At 56.9% G+C, this 23,883-nt stretch overlaps 1 protein-coding gene across 1 annotated transcript in view; it reads left to right on the top strand.

Annotated features, from left to right (window-relative positions):
• Positions 1–20,362, top strand: part of RBM19 (RNA binding motif protein 19) — a 118,652-nt gene extending 98,290 nt beyond the window's left edge. Inside the window, exons 23-25 of the mRNA XM_061141852.1 lie at positions 1,351–1,471; positions 18,939–19,049; positions 19,789–20,362. Coding sequence (XP_060997835.1) covers positions 1,351–1,471; positions 18,939–19,036 — 219 coding nt within the window. The 3' untranslated portion in view covers positions 19,037–19,049; positions 19,789–20,362. The remainder of the gene's footprint in view (positions 1–1,350; positions 1,472–18,938; positions 19,050–19,788) is intronic.
• Positions 20,363–23,883: the final 3,521 nt, after the last annotated feature.

Raw genomic sequence — 23,883 nt, 5'->3', positions numbered from 1 at the left:
CTCGTAGCAGATGGCGCTGACTGCTACCTAGAAGCAGAAAGCAAGACATTGCTGCCAGCCGCTGCTGCTCCCCGGTGCTGACAGTGCCCAGGGACCCTCTTCAAACTCAGGGCTAACCCAAGGCCCCTCTGCCTAGAGGAAAAAAAAATCAGAGCTGTCTGTGGTGGCAACACCACCTCCAGGAGAGCTAGCATCTGTTGAGCACTTGATGTGTGCCCCCAGGCTGTTCTGGGCACTTTGCGGGTTAACGCTACTCTAGAACCCTAGAGAAGGGTGCTGCTAAAACACACATTTTACAGATGAGGAAACTGAGGCCAGGGAGGTTTCTTTAACTAGCCCAAGACCCTGAGGCTAGGAAGTGCAGAACCCACCCTGCCCAGGCAGAGTGGCCTCAGAGCCCAAGCTCCTGGCCACCAAGCACCACCAGCCTCTGTGTACGTCAGGGGTGTTTTGGGAAGGGCCTAGCACAGAGCCGTTTAGCTCTAGACCAGGTGATACTGAAAACGGAACCCACGGTGCCGTACAATTCCATTTATATGAGGTCTGCAGAACAGGCAAATCTGCAGAGCTGGAAAGTAGACTAGTGCTTGCTGGGGGTCCCCGGGGGATGGGGAGTGGCTGCCAGTGGGTCCACAGTTCCTTTTGGGGTGATAATGGTTCAAATGTCTGTGTCCATCACTGTTCTAAAATGTCTGGAGATGATCACATGGCTGTGAATAGACTAAAAGCCGTTGCGTTGGAGATGGGTGACTCAGGTGGTAGATGAGTGATATCTCAGTAAAGCTGTTATAAAACAAAAATCAAAAAGAGGGAAGTAGGCAGTGTGCAGGGGAGGGTCGGGAAGAGTGGAAGACAGGAGTGGGGAAGAGCTGGGTGGATGCTGGCGGCCCCGAGCGTGGTCCTGCAGAGGGCAGCAGAGAGCCGGGGGACAGAACCCCCAGGGCCAGCGGAGGACGTGTCTGCCACCCAGTGTAAGCAAGGGGCCCATGTGCTTGTCATCGAGGGGCCAGACCAGCTCGGCCTTCTCAAGAGGCGCTGCCCCAGGAGGAAGGCCAGCCAACTAACAGGCTCGCTGTCCCCAGACGGGCTGTGATCCAGGAGGGGAGCCGGCCACCTGGCCCGGGCACCAATCATAGGCCGGGACAGCGGCTGTTGTGACCACCCCGCCACTTGTAGCTGCGTTCCTGGTCACGTAACCCCTTAGTGAAAGAGGAGGGTCCAGTGCCTCCTCACACCCCCACCGGGGAGCAGGTGTCCCGGGGCCAGAGCTGGCCTTCAGGTGTGCGGTGCCGGCGGGCAGGCGGCCAGGCTGCAGGGAGGTCTCTGCTCACGCGCTGTGTCTCTCTCCAGAGAGCCTTCAGTGCCCTGTGTCACAGCACCCACCTGTACGGCCGGAGGCTGGTGCTGGAGTGGGCCGACTCGGAGGTGAGCCTGCAGGCCCTGCGGCGCAAGACGGCTGAGCACTTCCACGGTAAGAGGACTGCGGGGGGCCAGGCGCCTGGTCCCCCCCGCCCCTCCATGTCTTCTACACCTACTCTCCGTATTCCTTCTGCCTCTCCGAGCCAGTGGGGTGTGCTGACCTCTGCAGATGGCATCGGTGGCCTCCACACCATTTCCCCGTCTAGTCCCGTCATTGGGAGGCCTGGCAGGAAGTCAGGGAGAGGAGGCGTCTGGATCAGGGTGGTCATCCTCACCACCACACCCCCACCGCTGCCGCCTCCCTTCCTGTCCGGATGCTGCCGGCTGGCTGTCACTGCCACCAAAAGCCACAGCTCCCGTCCAGTGGCCCTCTCTACCCAGCGAGTGCTCTGTCCAGAGGCCAAGCCAGGGGCCCCTCGCCCGGATTTTCCTGCACCTGATACCCTTTTACTTGTCCCTCCTCAGTTACCTGGTTAAAGCACCTTGCACTTCCTGCCAGGACCCCGGTGGTCCCAGGACCAAGCCCCGCCTCTCACGCACCTTGGTGGTATCACCTGGCCTCACCGATGACTCAGCCCCCGCCCCCCGCTAATTATCAGTGAGCCCCTGCCGTGTCCCAGCGCCGGGAGTGCAGCAGTGACCTGGGGTAGAGGGGGTTGGGTCCAGGTGGAAGGCGCTGGATCCAGAAAGGCCTCCCAGCAGAGGTGACGCTTGTGCCCACAGAAGGGCTGCCCGAGGTTGTTGTGAGTATACACATGGAGAAACAGGGCGGCCAGCATGGCGGGAGCAGGCGGAAAGGATGACCGGGGGGCTTACACAAACCTCGCCTTCTCCGGCACATTGTCCAGAGGTGGAATGGAAGCCCTGTGACTGTAGCGCCGCCCACCAGACTCTTTAGCACACATCCCCCTGCCCACCCCAGGGGCCTCTCCCGCCTAATCCTTCCCCACCACACCTCCCTCAGAGGTCACCGTCCCCAGATGCCCAGCAGGACACTGTCTCTGCATACGCTGTTCCCTCTGCTCACAATGCCTTGCCTTGACTTTTTTTTTTCATCCTAGTCACTGCCTATCCAGCCTTTAAGGCCCAGTGCAGAGGACACCTCCTCCAGGAAGCCTTCCCTTTCCCCGCTCCCCAGGTTATCAGTAATGGCTCTGTCCTCTGCTCTTTCCACCTGTGTTCCTATATCTCCTTGCCGCATCGTCTTGTATTTCTTTACGATTCTTCTCCTCGCTGGACTGGCGCCTTTCCCATGGAGACTGCACCACCGGCCTCTGTCAGGACTTTGTCACTGATGGGTTGATCTCCGAGCCCCCATGCCAGCCAGGGCCCGTCCGAGACTGGGGAATCCATAAGTAAAGGCAAACGAGAAACCAGGGACATTAGGGCTAAGTACACAGCCACAAGCACACAACTCAATAAGTCCCCAAATCCTATCTTTATCGACAGCCATTGACAGGCCCAAATGCACCCATCGGCAAATGTTTGTGTAAGGGACTCTCCCGCCCCCCCCCCCCCTTCCCTGGGGCCAGCGGGTGAGTGCAGGCTCAGCATCCTGCCCTGCCTCGGAGAGCAGCCCCCTTCAATAGATCGATCTCCAAAGACAGCATTATTGCCTCCCCCCAAAAGAAAGCTGCAGCAGGAAGCGCTTCTGTGAGACTGACCATCTCCCCAGGTCAACCGCAGGCCGAGGCCCATTCAGGGGCAGGTATTAGGTGGGCCAGAAAGTTGGTTTGGGGGACTTGCCTGGTGGTCCAGTGGTTAAGAATCCACCTGCCAATGCAGAGGACACGAGTTCAATCCCTGGTCTGGGAACTTAGGTCCCACATGCCACGGGGCAACTAAGACCACGCACCACAGCTGCTGAGCCCACGCCCTAGCAGCTATGCTCCGCGACAAGAGAAGCCCCCTCGATGAAAAACCCGAGTACCACAACCAGAGAGTAGCCCCCGCTTGCCGCAACTGGAGAAAAAGGCCATGCGCAGCCACTAAGACCCAGTGCAGCCAAAAATAAATAAATTTTTTTAAACAGTTCGTTCACGAACTGTCTTTTGAAAAAACCTGACGATGGTTTGGAAAAGATGGTATGGGAAAAAAAAACAAATGAACTTTCTGGCCAACCTAACGCAATAATAGCAGGAAAAATGGCAGTGGGTTTGCATGCATCTTCCCGTTCATGAACTCACAGCACTGTGCAGTGGCTGTGATCAGCCCCATTTTGCACGTGACAGAACTGAGAGCAGCTGAGCGTAGAGGGACCCGTGACAGCTACTGTGTATTAATAATAAGGACTCCCTCCGCTGGGGCATCATCTGTATGTGACAGGCATCGTCTCTCATCTTCACAGCAGCCCTTGCTGCTGTGGGTGCTGCTGTCCCCAGCTTGTTGTTCAGTCGCTAAGTCGTGTCGACCACATGGACTCCAGCACGCCAGGCTTCCCTGTCCTTCACTGTCTCTTGGAATTTGCTCAGACTCGTGTCCAGTGAGTCAGTGATGCCATACAACCTTCTCATCCTCTGTTGCACCCCCTTCTCCTCTTGCCCTCAATCTTTCCCAGCATCAGGGTCTTTTCCATTGAGTCAGTTCTTCGCATCCGGTGGCCACAGTATTCATCTTACAGATAAAGAAACTGAGGCATGGAGAGGTTCAGCTGAGCGCCTCCTAGCCGAGCGTCCTGGGACAAGTCACTGCACCCCTGAGGCTTCTGCCTCCCATTCCACAGATGAGGATGTGAATAGTTCCCCTCTATGGAGTCATGACCTGATCGATGATAACACATACAGCACAAGCTGCCTTTTTTTCCCACCCACCCAGCACGCCTAGAACATTGTTGTTTAGTAGCTCAGTCGTGTCTGACTCTTGCGACCTCATGGTCTGTAGCCCACCAGGCTCCTCTGTCCATGGGATTTCCCAGACAAGAATACTGGAGTGGGTTGCCATTTCCTACACCAGGGGATCTTCCTGACCTAGAGCTCGAATCTGTGTCTCCTGCACTGGCAGGCAGATTCTTCACTGCTGAGCCACCAGGGGTAGATGCCCTCAATCACCCCGTTTTACAGATGAAGACAGACAGAACTTGTCCAGGGTCACGCAGATGGTAGGGGGTGGAAGCAGAGTTTGCACTCTCGGACAGCCTGGCTATGGCACCCCATCCTTGAGGTGACACCCCCTCCGTCCCTCCCCAGTAGGCAGAACGCTGTGGGGGAAGCAGAACAGACACATCAGCCAGAAACCGGTGCTCTGAAAATGCCAGCCCTCTCACCCACGCGCCCATTGTCTGCTGGATCTCCTTGGGAATAGGGGGTACCCTCGGCGGCCCTGAATACTCAGAATAGGGCTGCCGCCCTCCAGCCCTCCTGGCTGCACCCTTTTCCCGGCTCTGCCCCTTCCCCATGGCGAAAAGTACCCAGCTCATTTGTGTCAAAATCCGCATTGTTCAGAGCTTCCAGGGGCCTGGCAGACTCCAAGGGCAGGTGGGATCCATGCCCAGTTCCTCCCCCCTGGCCCCGATCTGTGCCAGGAAGGCACTCAGATCTCAGGTGGAGGCCCCGAGCCCCATTTGCCCAACCTGAGCACCGAGGCCACGACAAAGGGCTCCCTGGGTAAGCTGGGCCTCAGAATGAAAGGCCGGCCTCTTAACCATTCAGAGGGACCCGGCAGAGAGCTCACTAGTGACACCGTGGCCTCCGAGCTGGCCTCAGGGCCAGTGGGAGGTGGCCAGAGTGATGGAGAGGCCCCCCATTATGGCTGGTGCAGTCAGCATGCATTACCCCGAGTTCATCCTCACCTCTGGGGCTCAGCTCATCCACCAGGCCTGCCACTCCCCTGGGGGAGACTGTGGGGACAGGTTGCTGCCGAGCCGAGGGCCCCCCAGGCCCTGTGACCAGCCCTTCTCTCCCCCATCCGTTCCTGACAAGCCGAGGTCAAGGCACATAGCTCCACGTGCAGCTCAGGCCAAGTAATACTCATTACTGTTATTATTCCCATGACAACCTTCATCTGTTAAGCCTCACTCTGTGCCAGGTACTGTCTATGGGCTTTCACAGGTATTCCTGAAGAATCCTGGCAGGTAAACACCGTCATTATCCCCCATTTCCCAGATGAGGAAACCGAGGCCCAGAGAGGGCCAGTGACTTCCCCAGGGGCGCCTAGCCACTAGTGGCCAAGTCAGGAGTCAGAGCTGGGCCTCTAGCCATCCTGCCGGCTGCACGTGAGCAGCTGTGCGCACGGCCCGTTAGGTTTCACCCTGGTCTGTGCAGTCTCGGGCAGGCTGCTCCGCCTCGGTTTGCCACCTGTACAGTGGGACTAGGGTGCTACTTCATAGGGGAATTGAGGGGCGGGGCTTACAGGAGATGATGCTTCTGAAGCTGTGGGTGCCCAGTGAGAAGGCAGCAGATACTACGTTTTCTCCCCTCCCCTGCCAGGCGCTTAGGCTTCCTGTTTTCCTTGCATTCCCGTGGAGCCAGACCAAGGAAGGATGCTCTCTGGGCAGAGGAAAGAGACTTAAAAAGGAATCCTAGTTTTTAGAAGCCCAGACAACAGGGAATGTGTGAGAGAGAGGGAAGGAGGGAGAGGGGATGAGAATGAAAACGCCCATCAGCTGGGCAGGGCACAGGATGGTGCGTTTGCATCTGATCCTGGATGCCACCTGGTCCCCATGCCTGGCACACAGAAGGCACTTCTCAGTACACGGTAACAAAGAGGAGGAGATGGATTCCTCGCTGATAAAAATTGGTGCTGTCTTGCCATCCGATGTAATCGTGGGAACTAAATGCCCTCAGCCCCCCTGTCTCAACCTCGCCACTTACCTAGGGTCCCTTATTGGCAGCCACAAAAGCTCAGAGCAAACCCCCCAGCGCCTCTTCCCCAAGGCAGAGGTGGGCAGTCTTCATTTCATCCACTGGTGTCCCTGATCATGTAGGGCATTAGATAGTCCCTGGTGAGCTGACACTTAACCAAACACCGATCAAATGGACTGGCCCAGAGCAGGTCTTTGAAAGTCATTCGAAAAGCTGCCCCGAGGAGGCAAAGCCCTTGACCCCAGACAGCAACGCTCGTGCCCAGGGATGAACACAACCACCCCATTCCTCAGTCCCGCCTCCCCGTCATCTCCCTGCCTCCCTTCCTGGCTGGAATCAGCTATCTCATCCACAGCTCCACGGCCCCCCCGCCCCCCCGCCCTGGCAGGTGAAGTGCTATTCCTCGATGCCTTGCGTGCAGGAGGGTGAAAAGAGAGAGCACGGAGGGAAGAAAGAGGAAAGGCGGCCACTGGCTGCGTCCCTTTCTTCCCGAGCGTGTTACAAACCAGCAGGGTCAGGGCATTGAGAAGCTTTCAGGGCCCCGGCAGGCTGCGGTACCTGCGAGCGCCACCGACAGAATATAATGGTACGGAAGCAATCCGCCTGCAGAACCCTCTGTTTTCAAGCATGCACAGCCAGGGAGGCCGGGGCAAACAGGCTTTTATTTGGCCGGGAGCGCGGCTCTGCTTCCCAGCGTTGTCTTATTCCAGCTGGGAGACTGATGGGCTGTGGTTAGCGGCTGCACCTTTCACCTCCAGAGCTGGGAGCGCAGACATGACCGGCATGGCAAGTAGCTGGCAGTGCCGCCGTCCCCCGCCCGGCCAAGCCAGGCCAGCCTGGGATGTGAGAGCTGCCATCTTCAGGCCCAGGCAGTCACTGGCCTCCAGCACATTGGCCCTCCCCGCCGGGAAGTAAGGAGCCCGATTCCTGGCCCCCTGGCTCCATCGGCCTGGCCCACCCACCCGTGACTTGAGATCTCAACCCAGGCATCAGAGATTGGACCTCTGCCCGACACCTGCCGTCCTGGGAGTTCCCCTGTCACACCCCACGCCTCGTCTCCCTGACACTTTAATGAACGCAGGTTCCCATGCCTGATGCACAGTGAGGCCAAACTGAAACATGGGAGTTCGGAGCAGAGAAAGGTTTATTGCAGGGCCGTGCAAAGAGACAAGGTGGCTTCTGACCCCAAAAATCCTCAAGCTCCCCTAAGGGTTCCAGCAAAGCATTTTTAAAAGCCTGGTAGGAGGAGGGGATCACCAGATCCGTGATCAGATCATGCATGACTTTCTGACTGATGGTGAGGTAACAGGGCGGTGTCACCGGGGTTAACTCTATCAGTCCTTAGGCTCCAGGAAGCCTGGGGCTGTGAACTCATGGTCATCAGGTTGTTTTATTGTTCAGTTGCTCAGTCAGCTGACTTGTTGTGACCTGCGGAGTGCAGGACATCAGGCTTCCCTGGTCCTCCACTGTCTTCCGGAGGTTGCTCAAATTCATGTCTCGTTGGGTCAGTGTTGCTGTCTAACCATCTCATTCATCTCATCAAGTAGTTAACATCCTCCATTTGATGGGGTGGGTGTTCGTATTTGCAAAACAACTGGAGAAATTTGCATCAAATATTGCTGTCTGGACACTTCAGAGGTGGAGGGCCCCATAGGGTCCTGCTCTGTTGCACTTTGTGTTCACCTCTGTGGTTTAACCTGGCTACTCCCCAAGAGACTTGATCCTCCAGGGGACATGGTCCTCTCCACGTCCCCTGCCTTGTCTCAGCACCTGGCACAGAGCAGGTGCTCACTAACAACCTATTGGGTGAATAAGCCAACAGAAAAACCCTGGTCACCAGAAGGGCCCCTTGTGATGGAGCGTCTAATATGCCCTAGACTCTGTAAGAGCAGCCCTGCGTGGTATGCTGCCAGGGAGCCCTAACCTTGACCCTTGAAACCCCACTGTTCGGAAGAGAGGCAGTCGAGTGCCTCCTTGTTAAAGATGAAGTCAGGGAAAGAGGAGAGAGCTTTGTTGAAGATGTACCATGTGCAGGGGGCAGTGCCAGGGTTCATGCCCTCATTTTAGCCTCAAAACTCCCTAGAGAGGGGTGCTGTTCCCGTTTTTCTGAGGTGAAAACAGCCCCAGAAGCGTTGAGTGACTTTTCCTGAGGACACTTATCTTTGCACACTATAGGACAGCTCACCCTATCACCACTGCCTAGACCCCAGCAGTTCCTAAATCCCTAATTATCCCCCCACCTTTTATCAGATCTGGGTTCCATGGTCCAAGTAGGACCATGGTTACAAACTACAGCCCACAGCCAGATCCAGCCTAAAGCCCATTTTTGTAAATACCGCTGTTTTCTGGCACACAGCCATGCCCATTTTTCACATAAAGTCTCTAGCTGTGTCTTCACACTGTAAGGACAGAGTTGAGTAGTTATGACAGAGACCCTACGGCCCTCAAAGCCCTAAAATATTTACTGTCTCCCCTTTTACAGAAAAAGTTTACAGCCCCTAGGGCTTGTGAAATGGCTGCCCTTCTTTTATGTCTGAAGCCATGTGGGTGGCTAATTCCTCCCACATAACCCCCCTTTCTCAGAGAGTGTACAGTTTTAGAGGCATCATAATCAGTCTCTTCCTCCCACCTCGAGTCCTCTGCCTAAGAATCCCCTGACTTTTCCTGGAGCAGAGGCTCCAGAACCTTGCTTCCCATTCTAGTCATTCACACCCTCAATTCCCCATTATCCAGCCTTAGCTCAGCACCAAGGACAAAGCAGCTACCCGAAGAGATAGTCCCTCCCCTCCTGGAATTGGGGTTGAGTGAGAGAGACAAATGATGTAAAAAGTAATAGCAGGAAAGTTCTGATGATTACAAGATCTGTGCAGGAAATGCAGAAGGCTAATTTATTCTCCTCAAGGGAGGGAAAAGGGAAGAGAGATTCCAAGTGTGGTGGTTTTGTTGCAGGAAGGGGGACCCTTTCCAAGATTGTCCAAGGAGACACATGTGCTAACAAAGCAAGAGATTTTGTTGGGAAGGGACGCCTCGGTGGGGAGCAGGCGGGTAAGGGAGCCTAGCAGGACGGCTCTGCCATGCAGTCTCGCATTTTATGGTGATGGGGTTAGTTTCCGGGTTGTCTCTGGCCAATCATTGACTCACCACTCCTGGTGGCACATGCATTGCTCAGCCAAGATGGATTCCAGTGAGGAGGATTCCAGAAAGGTGGATAGGACATATGGACTGGTGTCTCCTCTCTCCTTTTGACTTTTCCCAAATTCTTCTGGCTGGTAGTGGCTTGTTAGTTCCATGTTCCTTACCAGGACCTTCTGTTGTGAAATAATTCATGCAAATAGATACTGCAGTGCCTGGCCAGGGAGGGCAGTTTCCGTCAGTGTTTCCCCTAACAGTTGCAGAAAGTCTTTCCCAGGAGTTGGTGTTTGTGTGTGAGGCAATGGAGCCAGCCAGCCCAGGAACTAGGGGGATATCCTTCCAGGCAGAGGGAGCCACAGATGCAAAGGCCCTGGGGCAGAAGGCTGCACATAGCAGGCCATTGTGGCTGGAGAAGAAGTCCCAGGTGGAGAGTGGGCGGAAACAGAGCCACAGAGGCCAGCAGGGCTCCCTCGTGGAATCTTGTGGGGTGGGATCTTATGGGGTGCTGCAGGAAGCCTGACTTTTCATCAAGTTACATGGGAAGTCCTTCAAACTGGGGAGTGCATGGCCTGTTGTATCACACTTCACACTTCATGCTACACGGGGTAAGAATATGGAACAGGAGTCCCAATGCAGTCATCCCAGCTAGCCAGGGCGGTGGTCGGAGCAGGGACGGAGACCAGAGGGGTGGGCAGAAGGCAGTGGATTGAGCATATGTGGTAAAGATAGAGCTGGCCAGACTTGCTTCTGGAAGGCAGAGGGGAAATTAAGGCCAGAACGGAGATATTTGCCCAAAGCGAGCCTCTCAGAGGATGGTGGTGCCACGTGATGATGAAGCTGGGAAGAGCGGGTGGGGGCGGGGGGTGATCTGGACACGTCGGGTTTGAGACACCTATTAGGACCACGGTGGGATGTCAAGCAGATAGATCTATGAGTTCGGAGCTCAGGGGTGAAGTCTGGGCAGAGATATAAATTTGGAAGTCATCAGCATACAGATGATATTTAAAGCCCGCAACAGTTCACCAAACCCTCCCCTTCTGTAACTTAATCATTCACAGGACGGCACATTTTCAAAAGATCGAGGACCAGGAGAGCCTGTTATTCCCATGCCAGCCCTTGCAAATAGACTTCCTTGATCTTGGCCATGAAAACATAATCTTCAGGCTTTAAAAATCACAGTCAGGAAAGTTCGAGCAAGTATGTGGAGTCACAGAATTTATTATTCAAAATATCCCTCTGCAATGGATCTTGCCAGCTACCCGGAGACAGAAGGTTCCCATATGCTCCCCTCACCTCGTTTTTATTCTTCCATTTGGGTGCCTCTCATTCCTGCCTTAAGACTTCGCGGTGGCAGCCCTTGTTCCAGAGGTCTCAAAGGACCCAGGAGGCGAGGGAAGACTGTCCTAGATTGCCACCAAGGGTCCCGACGGAGTAAAGGCCACCATGGGCCCTGGGGCACTTTACAGGAGGTGTTTCACCCCTGCCCCTTCAAAGTGGCTGCCCGCCCCTGTCCAGGGTGCGGAATTTAGTTCCTTCTCCTGCTCCCAGCCAACAGCAGGAGAGGTTGAAACCGACAAGGAAACACACTCTTCCTCAGACGCCCCTGGCCACCCCAGCTGATGGAGGCAGAATCTAGAGAAGAAAAGTCAGGAAGCAGGAATCGTTTCGGTCACAGTGGCTCCGCAGTGGCAAGTGCTAGCAAGGGTGCAAGTGGCTGGGCTGTGGGGAGGGAGCCAGGTTCTGAGAGCCAAGTGTTTCCTCCCTGCAGAGGCGCGGGGGAGGCTGGAGGGGCCTGGAGCAAGCCGGAGCAGGTGTCTTCCCAGCCACCCCCTCCCCCTTCCTCCCACCCCCCAACGCCCCGATCTTCTTTGAGTGGTGTTTTGGAAATATTTCCAAGCGCTCCGGCAATATCCTGCACACTGTCTCCGCCTTCCCCCGGGAGTGGCTGTCCGTGCGGAGAAGGTACTTGCTCCCAATCCAACTAAATTGTTATTGACTTGTGTTCTCTGCGTTCTGCAAACATTTCACTCAGCCATCGCCAGCGAGGCCAGGAATCCCTGCTAGGGCTAACGGGGAAACCAGCTGTGCCGGGCCATTTCTCCTGCTCTTCCTCATCGATCACAGAATTAAACTGACAGAAGGAGAATTTCAGGGCAACTTGGGAGGGGAAGGGGCCGAGCCCGGATTGGATGAAGGTCCAGGGACCTGGGGACCAAAGTGCTAGAAATAGGGGCCAGAGGAGGGTGGACTCGCCTCCAGGTCTGTGGCTGGTGGCAGGGGGTGGCCGGATTTGTTTCTGAACCGTAGTCTGGCGCAGGCCTGAGAAACCCAAGGAAAACACACAGACAAGGAGGTTGTCATTACTGCTTCAGGACCACAAGTGAAACTAGTGGGGATCTGTAGGCAGAGGGGAGAGACAGAGTGAATCAGACCGCAGCAGTGAGCCATCAACTAAGATCATGGGTCTTTATTTTGCCTAGAAGATAAAAAAGAAAATAAAGTGGGTTTTCTGAATTAACATTATTATTAATTGTATTCAGTTTTGGCTGTGCTGGGTCTTCGTTGCCGCACCCGGGCCTTTCTCTAGTTGGGACGCGTGGGTCTCCTCCAGTTTGCGGTGCTTGGGCTTCTCATTACAGCGGCTTCTCTTGTTGTTGGCCTCTCTTGAAAAATAAGATCTGACCACTCCTGGTCCTGTATTCGCAGAGGGTAGCTGCGGCTGGATTACATGGACTGTTTGTTTTATTGTTGTTGTTTTTCCCCCTTTTGCCACAGTTCGCATCCCTCCCTATAATCACCACTCAGACTGATTAACTCCATCACATTCCTCCCTGGCCCCTTTAGGCCTTTGTGCTTACAGATTCTGGTACAAACAGCATCCCACCTTCGCCCCTTGAGATGACGTTACTGATTCTTTCTTTTGAACCTCTACTCCCAACCCAGGGACTTTGACAAGAGGAAAGGGACAGGGAGCTAATGCCAACCAAGCCCCCAGAAATGGGAAGATCCCTCCAGGCCCAAGACAGGAGAGTGGGGGACACCTTCTGGCCTCTCCTGGTTTCTTTTTCTTTTTTTTTGGTCCTCTGCAGTGAGTCACCTTCTCCTGGCCTCTCCACTGCCTCCCCAGCCTGTACAGGCCACTCCAGCATCTGTAACTAATGCAGACACATGCTGGACCAAGCCCCAAAGTCCCCAGGCTTAGCCCAGCCCCACGACCCTACCAGGGACTAAATCCACAATAGTCCAGGCCAGGCAGCTTCACCACCCCTTGTGGAGGGGAACCCACCAGCCCAGCTTCCTGTAACTCCTGGGCCCCCGGGACGCCCAGAGCACAGCAAGGTTGACCCACTGGGCTTCACCGGGAGCCAGAGTCCTGAGCACTGTGAGTAATCACAGCAGTAGTCGTCATAACAGTGCCCACCCCAGGCCATTTGCATCGGAACCTCTGGGGGTAGGGTCCAGATATCAGAGGTTTTCCAGATGATTCTATCAGGCTGTGGGTTGGGAACCAATAGCTTCTTTTTTATTTTTTATATTTTTTCAGATTTATGTGTTTATTTGACTGTGCCCAGTCTTAGTTGCACCATGTACAATCTTTAGTTGCAGCTTGCGAACTCTAAGTTGCGGCATATGGGTGTCTAGTTCCCTGAGCAGGGATCGAGCTTAGGTCCCTTGCATTGAGAGCTCAGAGTCTTAGCCGCTGGACAACCAAGGAAGTCCTCAGTAGCTCCTGGAGAAAAAAAACAGCTGATGCAGGCAATGGGGTGCTGCCACGTGGCCTGCATCTGTTACACGCCCTTCCTGTCTAGGAGTGCCTTCCGAGGAGTCTGGGCCGCTGGCCCCCCCCTGCAGGGTGGGCAGCAGAGCCAGGGGACACAGGTGTCTCTGGGGCATGACAGGAAGGCCCTGGGACCGGCGCAATCAGGGCCCCACATGGGCGCGTCTTCCCCAAAGCCCTAGAACGGCTGCTTCCACATCTGAAAAATGGGGCAGTGATATCTCCCGGCTCGTGGGAGGCCTGTGAGTCCATGTTCGATGATGTCAGCAAATCCAGACGCTCTTCAGCGTGCTGGCCCCGTGAGGCCCTGCTTCGTGCCATTCAGTCACCGGTAGACACTTGGTGTCTGCCGTTTGCATGCCTTAGTTTGGGTTCGCCGGAAGCAGTCCCTGAGATGTGGGTAAGGCTCTCAGCAGAGCAGCTGGGAGAGGAGCCGGTGAGCAGTGTATGTGCAGTGTGCAGCCCAGGGGGCCCCCTAGAGCTGTTCCGCTCCGAACTGTCCCCCAGAAGTCGAAGGAGCTGGGACATCTCTTCAGGGGCTTCCGCCCCCAGCACTGCCGGCCTCCCCTGGGCCGGGGCCGGGGGTGTCCTCGTAGCCAGAGAAGGCCCCTGGCCCTCCGTGTGGGTAGGGAGCCATTAGTACGTCCCCAAGTTGCCCGCTAACGCCGAGGGTGACCCCCAGGAAGGAGTAGCCGCCACGGCCACTGTTACCTGTCGAGGGCCGGTACCGCTGCTCTCGTTCGTTTCACGCAGGAGGGAGGTGACCTGCCCATGTGTTCTCTCGGTCACTGCACCCGCCAATGTCAGTTGGGGTTGGCTCACCTTCGCCGCGTGCCTCGTGGGTGCTGGGCTCTGCTGCAAAGGCCTTCAGTGCTTCTGCTGCTCTGATGGTTCTTCGGCCCCCGAGAAGCCGGGTGCTCTTCAGTACCTGCCGAGATGGAGCGCAGAGCAGGGAGGCCCCGGCCCCCGGGGGCCCCATGGGGACAGCAGCCTCACCTGCGATCCGGGCATCCTGGCTCCAGCCAGCCATGCCATCAGTCGCAAAGCCCTCGTCCGCAGCCGGTCACACAGGGGTCCCTTCTAGAACCCCCTCCTCCCCGACCAGCCGTGAAGCTTCCTCTCCTCCCAACAGCCCCGCGCCCCTGCCCACCCGCTCGCACCCTTCCCCCTGCCCGCCCCCCGCCTTGCACGCAGGGCGCCAGCGCCAGCCAGGGATGGGAGAGAGACGCGGGCTGGCATCCTGTCAAGGAATTAATTGAAAAATAAAATCATTAGATGGGGAACTCTAGAAATGCAAAATGGTGGTTGGAGGGTGGTTGGGGGTGGGTGGGGGGGACGGGGGCAGGACTGGGGGGTTGTTGGGGGACGGCTGAGCTCTTTGTCAAGTTAATTTCTCGGGTATTGATGTTTGGTGACATTCACTTGTTGTTTATCTTCGGGTGCAGCTGTAATACGGAAAGAAAACGCACAGCTTGTTTCGTTTATTTATTTTACACCTTTCTCTGGCTCTGCATTATGTTTGTTTGGTGAAAACCCACTGAGGCTTTTGATGTCGGGGAAATAGGATTTGAGCAGCTGTTCCCGGCAAGCGGGGTGCTCTGCGTGCAGGCCGGGCCGGCAGGGGGTGCTGGGTGCCGCTCGGTGGGGACTCGGGCCTGACACACCCTCCAGGAGGGGCGGTGCTGGGGGCCCAGCCTGAGCCGGTGCTGAGCCCTCGGGGGGCCAAGCTCCCATAAGCTTGCTAATCCTCGCCACTGCCCCAGGAGGTGGATGAGTCCTGTGCCCACCTCCAGTGGACCGACGAGGCAGCCGAGACCCAGGGAGCGCAAGGGAACTGCCCAAGGTCACCGAGTGCACAGCGGCAGCGCTGTGACCTCAGACCGTATCACTTCTGGGCCGTGAAGTCAGCTGGTCGCTGACGGCTCCCCCTGCCCCACAGCCCCCAGGGGAGACCCCTGCACCTCCGGTTTCTGACTGGAGGAGGGGGGATTGGATTGTACTTGCTTTGGCCTTGATGAACCAAATCACTTCACTCATTTCCCTTTTGTTGATCACCTGCTATCTACTGGCCTTCCTGTGAGAGCACGCCGCCCCCCGCCCCACCACCAGTGGTGCTCCCAGGCCTGCTGGTAGAGGGGCACGTTAAATCTGCCCCTCTGATGTGAGTATCGGTAACAAGGGGAGGGGCACGTTACATCGGCACCTCCGATGTGAGTAACAGTAACAGAGGTGGTCTCGGGGCTGCCCTGGAGCCCTCGCCAGCTGCTGGTGTCACTCTTTTCTCTCCTTCAGTCCTCGCCGCAGCCCCAAGGCAGGCACTCCTAGTGGCCCATATTACAGATGGGGAAACGGAGGCCCAGAAGGGCTCAGTCTGCGGCACACAGCCTCCAGCCTCCGGTCAGTGCTTGGGCTGCGGGGTCAGTGCCCGCACAGGTGCTGGGGGCAAGTCCAGGGGCCTTGAGGGGTTTTCGAAGGAAGGAGGAGCCCTCACCCTCAGGGGAGGTCAGGAAGACAGCGGAAGGCAGCCGCAGAGAAGAGGGGTAGGGGAACAGCCATGTCCCCCCATTTTATACATGAGGGGTTCAATCCCAGACGGGGCATGTGCCCTGCCCAGTGTCACCCAGCGCAGGAAGAGCCGAGGTCATTGCGGCCAATCCTCAATCCAGACTGTGACCACCTGCCCTGTCAGAGTCCTGGCTGACCTGGGCCCCGCCACACATTCCCGCTCCCAGGGGGCCCGTCGGGAGATGCTCCTCTCCTCCCAGCACAGAGCATGCGTGTTGCAAACTGGATTGTCTGAGGTGGAAGCCAGGGGCTGCCACATGTTAGCTGGGGGGCCTCAGGGGTGCACGCTTCTCTGCACCTCTGTTTTCCCATCTGTGAAGTGGGGGCAGTGACCTCACACCGGGGGCGGGGCAGCTGCGTAAGACTCAGGTGAGACCCTGTTTCTAAAGTACCTGTCCCGTGTGAGTTTCCTCTTCCAGCTGTGCCCCCACCGGCCTCAGTTTCCCCGGGATCAGCACCTCTTGTCCTGCCTCTGTTTAATTGTCCTGACAACTGCTGTTTTATTATTTAAAAGTTCCCCACCTCAGTGCCCAAGAAGGACTGACTCATTCATTTTCTCATTCATTTGTCCATTCTTGCATTAACCAGATGATGACCTACTGTGTGCTGGGCCCTGGGACAAGATCGCCCCAGTTCCCATCTCCCGGGTTCAGTCGGGCAAGGCTAGGCTAGCGTGGTGCTGGGGACACTCAGGTGGCAGGGGGCCCTCAGCGCCCCCAGGCCCCTGGGCAGTGGGCCGTGCTTCTCTGAAAGGTCCCCCAGGTGGGCCGGCGCCCTTGGGGGTGCCCTGTGCTGGCCACTGGGGGCACCAGGAATTTAAGCCACAGTCGCCACCTGCAGGGCACCCCTGGGACAGCTGAATAAGAGGCACCAGGTACCTGGCACTGTCCCCTTACCAGTCTTGGAATCATGGGTCAGGCCGAGGGAAAGAAGAAACAATTCTGCCAAAGTGAAGACGGTAGCTGCCACCATCAGGACTCCCGCTGGCCGCCACTAGCTACCCCCTCGGACCCCAGGCCAGCTTAGGAAAGCAGGGACCCGCCGTTCCCAGAGCTCATAACCACCCCATTGTCAGTCACGGGGAAGGGGTGTCAGTGACAGGCCTGCAGGCTCTATTTGCTTCCACTTCCCGGCTCCTATTACCTGCCCACAAATTCAATTTCCAGAGGCCATTGTGCACCTCTGGTGATTATGAGGAAACCCGGGCTGAGGAGAGGAAGGGGCTGACTGCGCTGCAGGCGTCCACCTCAGCTCCTAGCCCATCCGGTTCCCTCTCCCTCCTCCTCCTCGTGACTAACGATGCTGGTGATGCTGGCGTGGGGCTCGGGCCATGCGGGCCCCCCACCCCTTCTTTACCTTCCCCGAGGGGCCAGCTCCACCACGTCGCCCCTTCCTGCCCCATTCGCTCAGCCTCCCATCTGACAGATGCTCAGAGGCCCCCACTAGGTACCCAGCAGTGTGCTGAGGCAGGGAACACGGCTATAAACGGGACAGTTCTGTCCCCAAATGAAGCAACGCCCGCCATCGGTGGTGAGAAGCGCTTCAAAGTGAGGGGGTTGGAGAGCGGGGGTCCTCACTGGGGAGGAGACTTGGGAGTGGGGGTCTCGGGGTAGGAGCACACCTGGCAGACGCAGGGAGGGGCCGGTCCAGGTGAGGCCCTGGGACCGCCTCTCTGCACTCAGCAAGAGCTCCCGGAGCAGAGCAGGAGTGGAAGGATCCGTCGGTCAGCTGTTGGGGACAGGGTAGGTGGCCGCAAGGGTGAGCGCAGAGGCCAGGAGTCCACTGAGGAGTGGGAGTGCTCGGGTCAGGCAGGTAGCCTTGGAGAAGAGAAGGGCCAGTGATGGTGTCAGTTTCATAGGAATGAGATGAAGAAATAACATCAGAGACCAAGTCACTCTCCAAGGACCACCTGGAAGAGACCCAAGATGCTTCATCTCCAGGGCAAGCGTTGACTGGGCCCTGGGGAGACCCACTGCAGAAGCCCCTGACCCAGTGGGGGAGATGGCCACTAAGGGTCATGAGGGCGATTAGTTCCACCCAGAGGACTTCACAGAGGAGGTGTTGTTTGAGCCAGAGGAGGAGAGGGGATTGGGACAGCCTCTAACAGCTGCCTCTAAACAAGCTGACCATGAATGAGTGGTTAGATTAGCAGGGGACAAAGTCAATCTAAGCTAATGTTCCCGCATTTCCACAATTCCTCTCCTGGAGGGCCAAAGGGACCAGCACATTCTCTCGCCTGACCCTTTGTCTCCCTGGTGATCTCTGGGCAGCACCAGAGACTTTTACAAACATAGGAAAGACCATGGCTTTGATGTGTCTTGGGTCCTGGCTTCACCACTTCCTAGCTGAGTGACCTTAGACTTAACTGTCATTGCTCAGTTCCCTCACTTGTGTGGGGTAATGATAATAGCTGCCTGTGGAATTGTGGAGAAGATAAGAGCTGTAGCACATGGGAGATCATCAGTAGTGTTTGGAACACAGAAGACATACATTTTGCTGAGCCTACCACGTCCGTCTTGCCACACTGCATCTCTGTCCCCTTCCCCGTCTTCTCACAGAGAGCTCCTCCACATTCTTCAAAGCCCAAGCCAAATAACCCCTCTTCTCTAAAGCCACCTCTATAATTGCTATTCCTTCCATGTTGCCTCTGGAGTCCTTGAGCATCTAGTCACCCCTCATTTCCTGAACACCTGCCATATGCCAGCTCCCTACTGCCCCATTGAGAGTCCATGACTGCCAAGAAAACAGGAATAGTTCCTACTTGTTCCCTAACCGCCGCCCTCACTTGACTCAGCCCCTCTGGCTCCCTCTGCACCACGCAGAGGTGCTCTAACCTCTGCCCCCGTTGGGAAGCGCTTTACTCCCTCTCTTTCCCGGGTGGGTGGATGATGGGCAGGGATGGCTGGCAGCACTGGGAGAGGGGCCACCCCTGGGCGAAGCAGAGACTAACCCTCCACGTTTCTCTGTCTTCCTGCCTGTGTTCTCTTCCCCTTTCTCATTCCCCCTTTGATCCTCCTTCCCACCCCCCCACCCCCCATTTCTTGTCTGGTCTTATTCCTTCTGTCTCCTCTCTTTCCTCCGTGTCTGTATCCGCTCTCCTGTCTCTGCCACTTCCCTGTCTTTCTCCAATTTCTTCCCCCTCTCCTCCCCACCCTCTCCCTCCTCCTCTCCGTCCTCGCTGTCTTCCCGCCTCCCAACCCTGTCGGCTGTTCTTTCCTCCTCTCTTGCCATCTGGGCTCCCACAGAGCCCCCGAAGAAAAAGCGGTCTGTGGTGTTGGACGAGATCCTGGAGCAGCTGGAAGACAGTGAGGACGACGGCGAGGAGCAGACCCTTCAGCTGTGAGCTGGCGCCGAGGGTACGTGCGGCAGGGCCCTGGGGAAGGGGCGCAGCCGTGCCGGCTTCTGCACCCCGTGCCATGAGGGCTGGGGCGGCGGGGCGGGAGCCCCTCGCTCCCCTGGTCCAAGGCCAGAGGGGACGAGGGTCTCAGCTCACAGCCCGGGCATCCCGGGCTGCCTGCCCTGGGACCACGCCTGCCCTGCACCCGGCACTGGAGGCCCGGAGAGCAGGCGGGGCACCACCACGCTGGGGCGTCCCACGCGGCAGCACAGGGACCCGAAGTGGCCAAACCTCCCAGCCCCGAGTCAAGCCCAGCCACTGGCCGCTCCCACGAGTCCCCTGATTCGCTCCTCCTCGCCGCAACCCCGAGATGCAGGCAGGGCCCCGTCTACCTGGTGAGAAGGTCAGAGCACAGAGGGACTTCGGGGTGCTCACTCCAGGGCGGGCAGCTGCGTGGCAGCGAGGACCTTCAGGCCCCACTGCCCACGAGCCCAGAACAACCCCCAGGGTGACGGCCGCTCTGTGTAGTTGGGCCATCTGTGCATGACGCCCCCTACCCCATCCCCCCGCCCCAGCCAGCACAGACCAGGGACCCCAGCCGAGTCAGCTCGCCTCCCTGGCCCCTGCCTCTGCCTTACTAACTGGTTCCTACCACATAGGGTTTTAGCAAGAAAGACTCAAATTCATCAAAAAGAACGCAGGCACGGTGCTGAGTGTGTAAGGCAGCTCCAGAAACTTCTCTTCTTGTCCTCTCCTAGGGCTGCTGAGTTCCCGCCTCCATCTCATCAAGCGACGAACGGCTCAGAGTCCAGGACATGGCCTCTGTCCTGCCTCTCCCTCACCACTCGGGACTGCGAGCCGTGGTTTAGTCACCAGAGCATCCTCCGTCCGTCCACGCCAACCATGGGCCACTCACGAAGCACCAGGCTCCAAGCTCAGACACCAGCTCATTGGTAGAGCTCAGCCGCATCCACTAACGGCGGACACCCTCTACTTACAGGCCAGGGACCCCACAAAATGCGAGCAGGTCCCCAGGCCTGGACAGCGGGGTCCCAAGGCTCATCCCAGACTTGGGGCGCCCCCATGCCCACACCTGTTGGAGATCCCAGCCCAGCACCCGCCAAGATGAGGGTGATGGACAGGAAAGAGCAGTAGCCCATCTGCCCTGGGCCTGAATCCCAGCCCGGCCGCCCCCAGCTTTGTGACTCTGGACCAACAAGGTCCCATCTGAGCCTCAGCTTCTCTTTCTGTAAAATGGGCGTGATCTTGTGCCTACCTCACAGATGGTGCTGGGACCACACCAGTCAATCCAAGTAAAGCCCAGAGCAAGCACTCATCGGCATTTTCATTTCCCTCTTCATTTGCAGGGCTGGGGGGCTCCGAGTCAGAGCCCTGGGGTCTTCTGACTGGCTGTGTAAAATTTGCCCTGTGTTTTTCTGGGAGGACTTTCTGATCCACATTTGGCAATTTCCAAAGTGGCCTGGAATCCAGGCAATACCACACAATGCTGACCGCCCTGCAAGGCTGAGCATGTCCCCCGTTCCCGGGGGGCAGGTGCCTCCTAACCCATCCTAGCCCATACTTGGAATGTATCAGAAGTGAAAGACACAGACCCAGTGTGTCTCATCCGGTCTTTGTAGTGGCGTGTCCCCCAACCCCAACATCAGACATGGCGTCTGGGTAGGGACCCTCGGTAACCAGGCCCCCAAGTTGCCATGGGTCCCAGGAACAACAGGGCTGGGGTCCATACCCTCCCTCCCCATTGCTCACCCTTTTAGGGGCCATGTGGATTCTCCTGAAATAAGATTGCAGGCCTGGCACGGAAGGAGGCAACTTTGGCACTGACCTCACTGACCCAGATGAAGGTACTAGAACGTCCCCAGAGAGGGGTTTGCCACCTCCTGGTTTTGCGGTGCCAGCTCGGGCCCTGCGTTCAGACCATTCTGAGCTCCTAGTGACATCCACCACTCGCCAGCCTGGTGAGCGTGGGGCAGTGACTTAACCTTTGCTTCCTCAGTCTCCTCACTTTTAAAACGGGCCAGTGCTGACAGCGCCTCTGCCGCAGGGATGCTGTGAGACCAGAGAGCTTCGGGCACCCGTGGGATGAGGCTCCGTCTGACGCCGGGCCTCGAGTCTTTCTTTGCCCTTCTTGCCTTACTGCCTTCGCTATGTCCAAGAGAAAAAGCTCACAATCCACAGACCAAGCCCAGGAAAGCTGAGAAATAGCATGGGAGTGGGGAGGTCAGGAAGCTAATGGTCTGAGGGAGCCGCAAGGGAAGAAACACCAGCCACTCACCCAGCGGCGCACAAGGAGGCCACGGCCCCTCCCTTCCTGCCTGCCCGCCCCAGCCTGGCCTCTCTGCCTGTCACCCTGGGGGCTCCCTGTCTGGGGTGGAAGGGTCCCCCAACTATAAACAAATAGGAGCAGTTCTTCCACACCCCTAGAGATTTCAGGGCACCCCATCACCCCACCTTTGTGCCACTCCTGGCTCTCTCAGACACCAACAGCGGACCTCACCCTTACCCAGAAGCACTGCCTTGTCCACACACAGCCATAAACTGGATCATAATAGGTACAGTTTAAAACCCTTTGGCAACCCCCACACCACACTTAGAATAAAATCACCGTCTTCACCAGGACAAGAAGGCCATGTCTCATCTGCCCTGCCCCTGACTCACAGCCCTCTGGCCTTCACAGCACTATCTACCCCAGGCCATTTGCACTTGCTCTATCCTCTGCCTGGGACATCACCCTTCCCCAACTTTTTTCCAGACTGTGTCCTTCACCACCCCCACCCTACCTGCCACTTTCAGAGCTTAGTCTGAGCTTCCCTCCCTCACTCAGAGTCAGCCCGCCCCTGACCACCTGATCTCAAGCAGCACACACAGCTGGTCTCTCTGCCCAGCTCCTGCCCCCACGTCCCTTCTCAGCCTGTCCTGTCCCCAAAAGGCACAGGGGAGAGCCTGGAGTTTGAACAGGTGTCTCAGGAATACTGAGCCCCATCCCCACCCCTGCACCGGGCCTTTGCTGTGGCATGCAGGCTTCTCTAGTTGCAGTGTGCAGACTTAGTTAACCCACGGAAGTGGGTTGTTCGTTCCCTGGCCAGAGATCAAACCCATGTCCCCTGCACTGGAAGGTGGGTTCTTAACCACTGGACCACCGGGGAAGTCCCTGAAAGTAGTTCTTTAAACGGGAACTACTAATGCTCTCATCATTTTTATTATCGTAATCATTGTCATTATTGTGAATTGTGGAATGAAGTGTTACTAGGTAATGATAAAGCCCTAGCTGGCCCAGAGGCAGCCCACCTTTTCCCCCTTGAGGACAGGGACCAAGTGGAAGCATTTTAGGGAAAAGGAATCCGTCCAGCGGGTGCCGGGTGAACTGGGAGACTTCATGCCTTTGAACCAAGGCAGTGGGGAGGCTGATGGTCACTGGGTTCACCTGGGAGGTGGAGCTTGGGGGAGCTTTCAGGGAGAGGGCTTCAGGTGAGCTTGAATGATCCTGGGACATCGCTGGTCCCAAACTGAAGATCTTGGAGAGAGATTCCAGAAATAAAGCACAGTGGTCACGGCTGAAGAAGGATGAGCCTTCTGATCTTCATGTAGACAGGAGATAGGCTCACCCCTTCCCAAAGGGCCTCTGTCCCCCGAGATGGTCCAGGGAGAGCTGGAAAGAGCCCCTGATGGGGGCCAGACTAGAGCAGGTGCCCAAGAGAGGGCAGGTGATGCCAAAAGCCCAGGGAGTATGAGGTCAAATGGGGCCATCTGTATCTGGACAAGGCCTCTGGGCTCGGGGTGTTGACACCTGGGGCCTGGATGGGAGAAGGAGGGAGGTAGGGGTGCAGAACACATGGGTCCCGAGTCCAGGAAGGCCTGGTTTAGGATCTCAGCAATGCCACCCACTGCCTATGTGACCTCAGCACCTCTTTCCTTGATTCTCATATCTTTTAAATGGGTGTAAAGAGAACCAGCCCTGCAGGATTTTTGTAAAGACTAACTAGAAGATCTTTGATGGGAGATTCCCTGGTGCTGTGACTGCCGTGGCCCAGTTCAGTCCCTGGTGGGGGCACTGAGATCCTGCAAGACATGTGATGCAGCCAAAGGGGAAAAAAAAATCATGGATGGAAAGGATTTAGCAGACTATTAGGCTTCCCTGGTGGTTCAGGTGGTAAAGAATCCACCTGCAATACAGGAGACCCAGGTTCTATCCCTGGATCAGGAAGATCCCCTGGAGTTGTCCATGAAGTCACAAAGAGTCAGACACAACTGAACAACTAACACTTTGATTTTTCATACCTAGTGAACCGTAAGTAATGGTGAGTGAGTGAGGGAGAGTCACACAGTCGTGTCCGACTCATTGCAGCCCCATGGACTGTAGCCCGCCAGGCTCCTCTGTTCATGGGGATTCTCCAGGCAAGAATACTGGAGTGGGTTGCCATTCCCTTTTCCATAAGTGGTGGTGGTAGTAGTAGTAATTATGATCCTTTTTATTATCCAACAAAGAAGAAAACTTGCGGGGCTACACCCAGGAAATGCCTAAGAAGTCAGTACCTCACACATACATGCCCGACCGTCTGGGCCCATGCTGGAGGCACAGCAGGGCTGGGTGGGAGTCAACAGCAGGCAGGGCAAGATCAGAAGGAGCCCTGGTATCCTGGAAGGCAGCCTGGAGGGGGTGCCCTCTGCCCAGCCGACACCTGCACTGACCGTCCCTCCTCACACAAAGCCTACAGCAGACCTGGAGGGGCCCACGGCTGCCCGTCCCCCAGGAACCACTGCCTAGGTGTTGCTCATTCCTAACCCCTGCGATCCTGGGGTCACCTGTGGGCAGCAGCACCACCCCCACTGTA

Source organism: Dama dama, chromosome 5 (genome assembly GCF_033118175.1).
Source record: "Dama dama isolate Ldn47 chromosome 5, ASM3311817v1, whole genome shotgun sequence".
Lineage (NCBI taxonomy): Eukaryota > Metazoa > Chordata > Mammalia > Artiodactyla > Cervidae > Dama > Dama dama.
The sequence above is the reverse complement of the archived record's forward strand: the minus strand, read 5'-3'. Positions and strand labels throughout refer to the sequence as shown.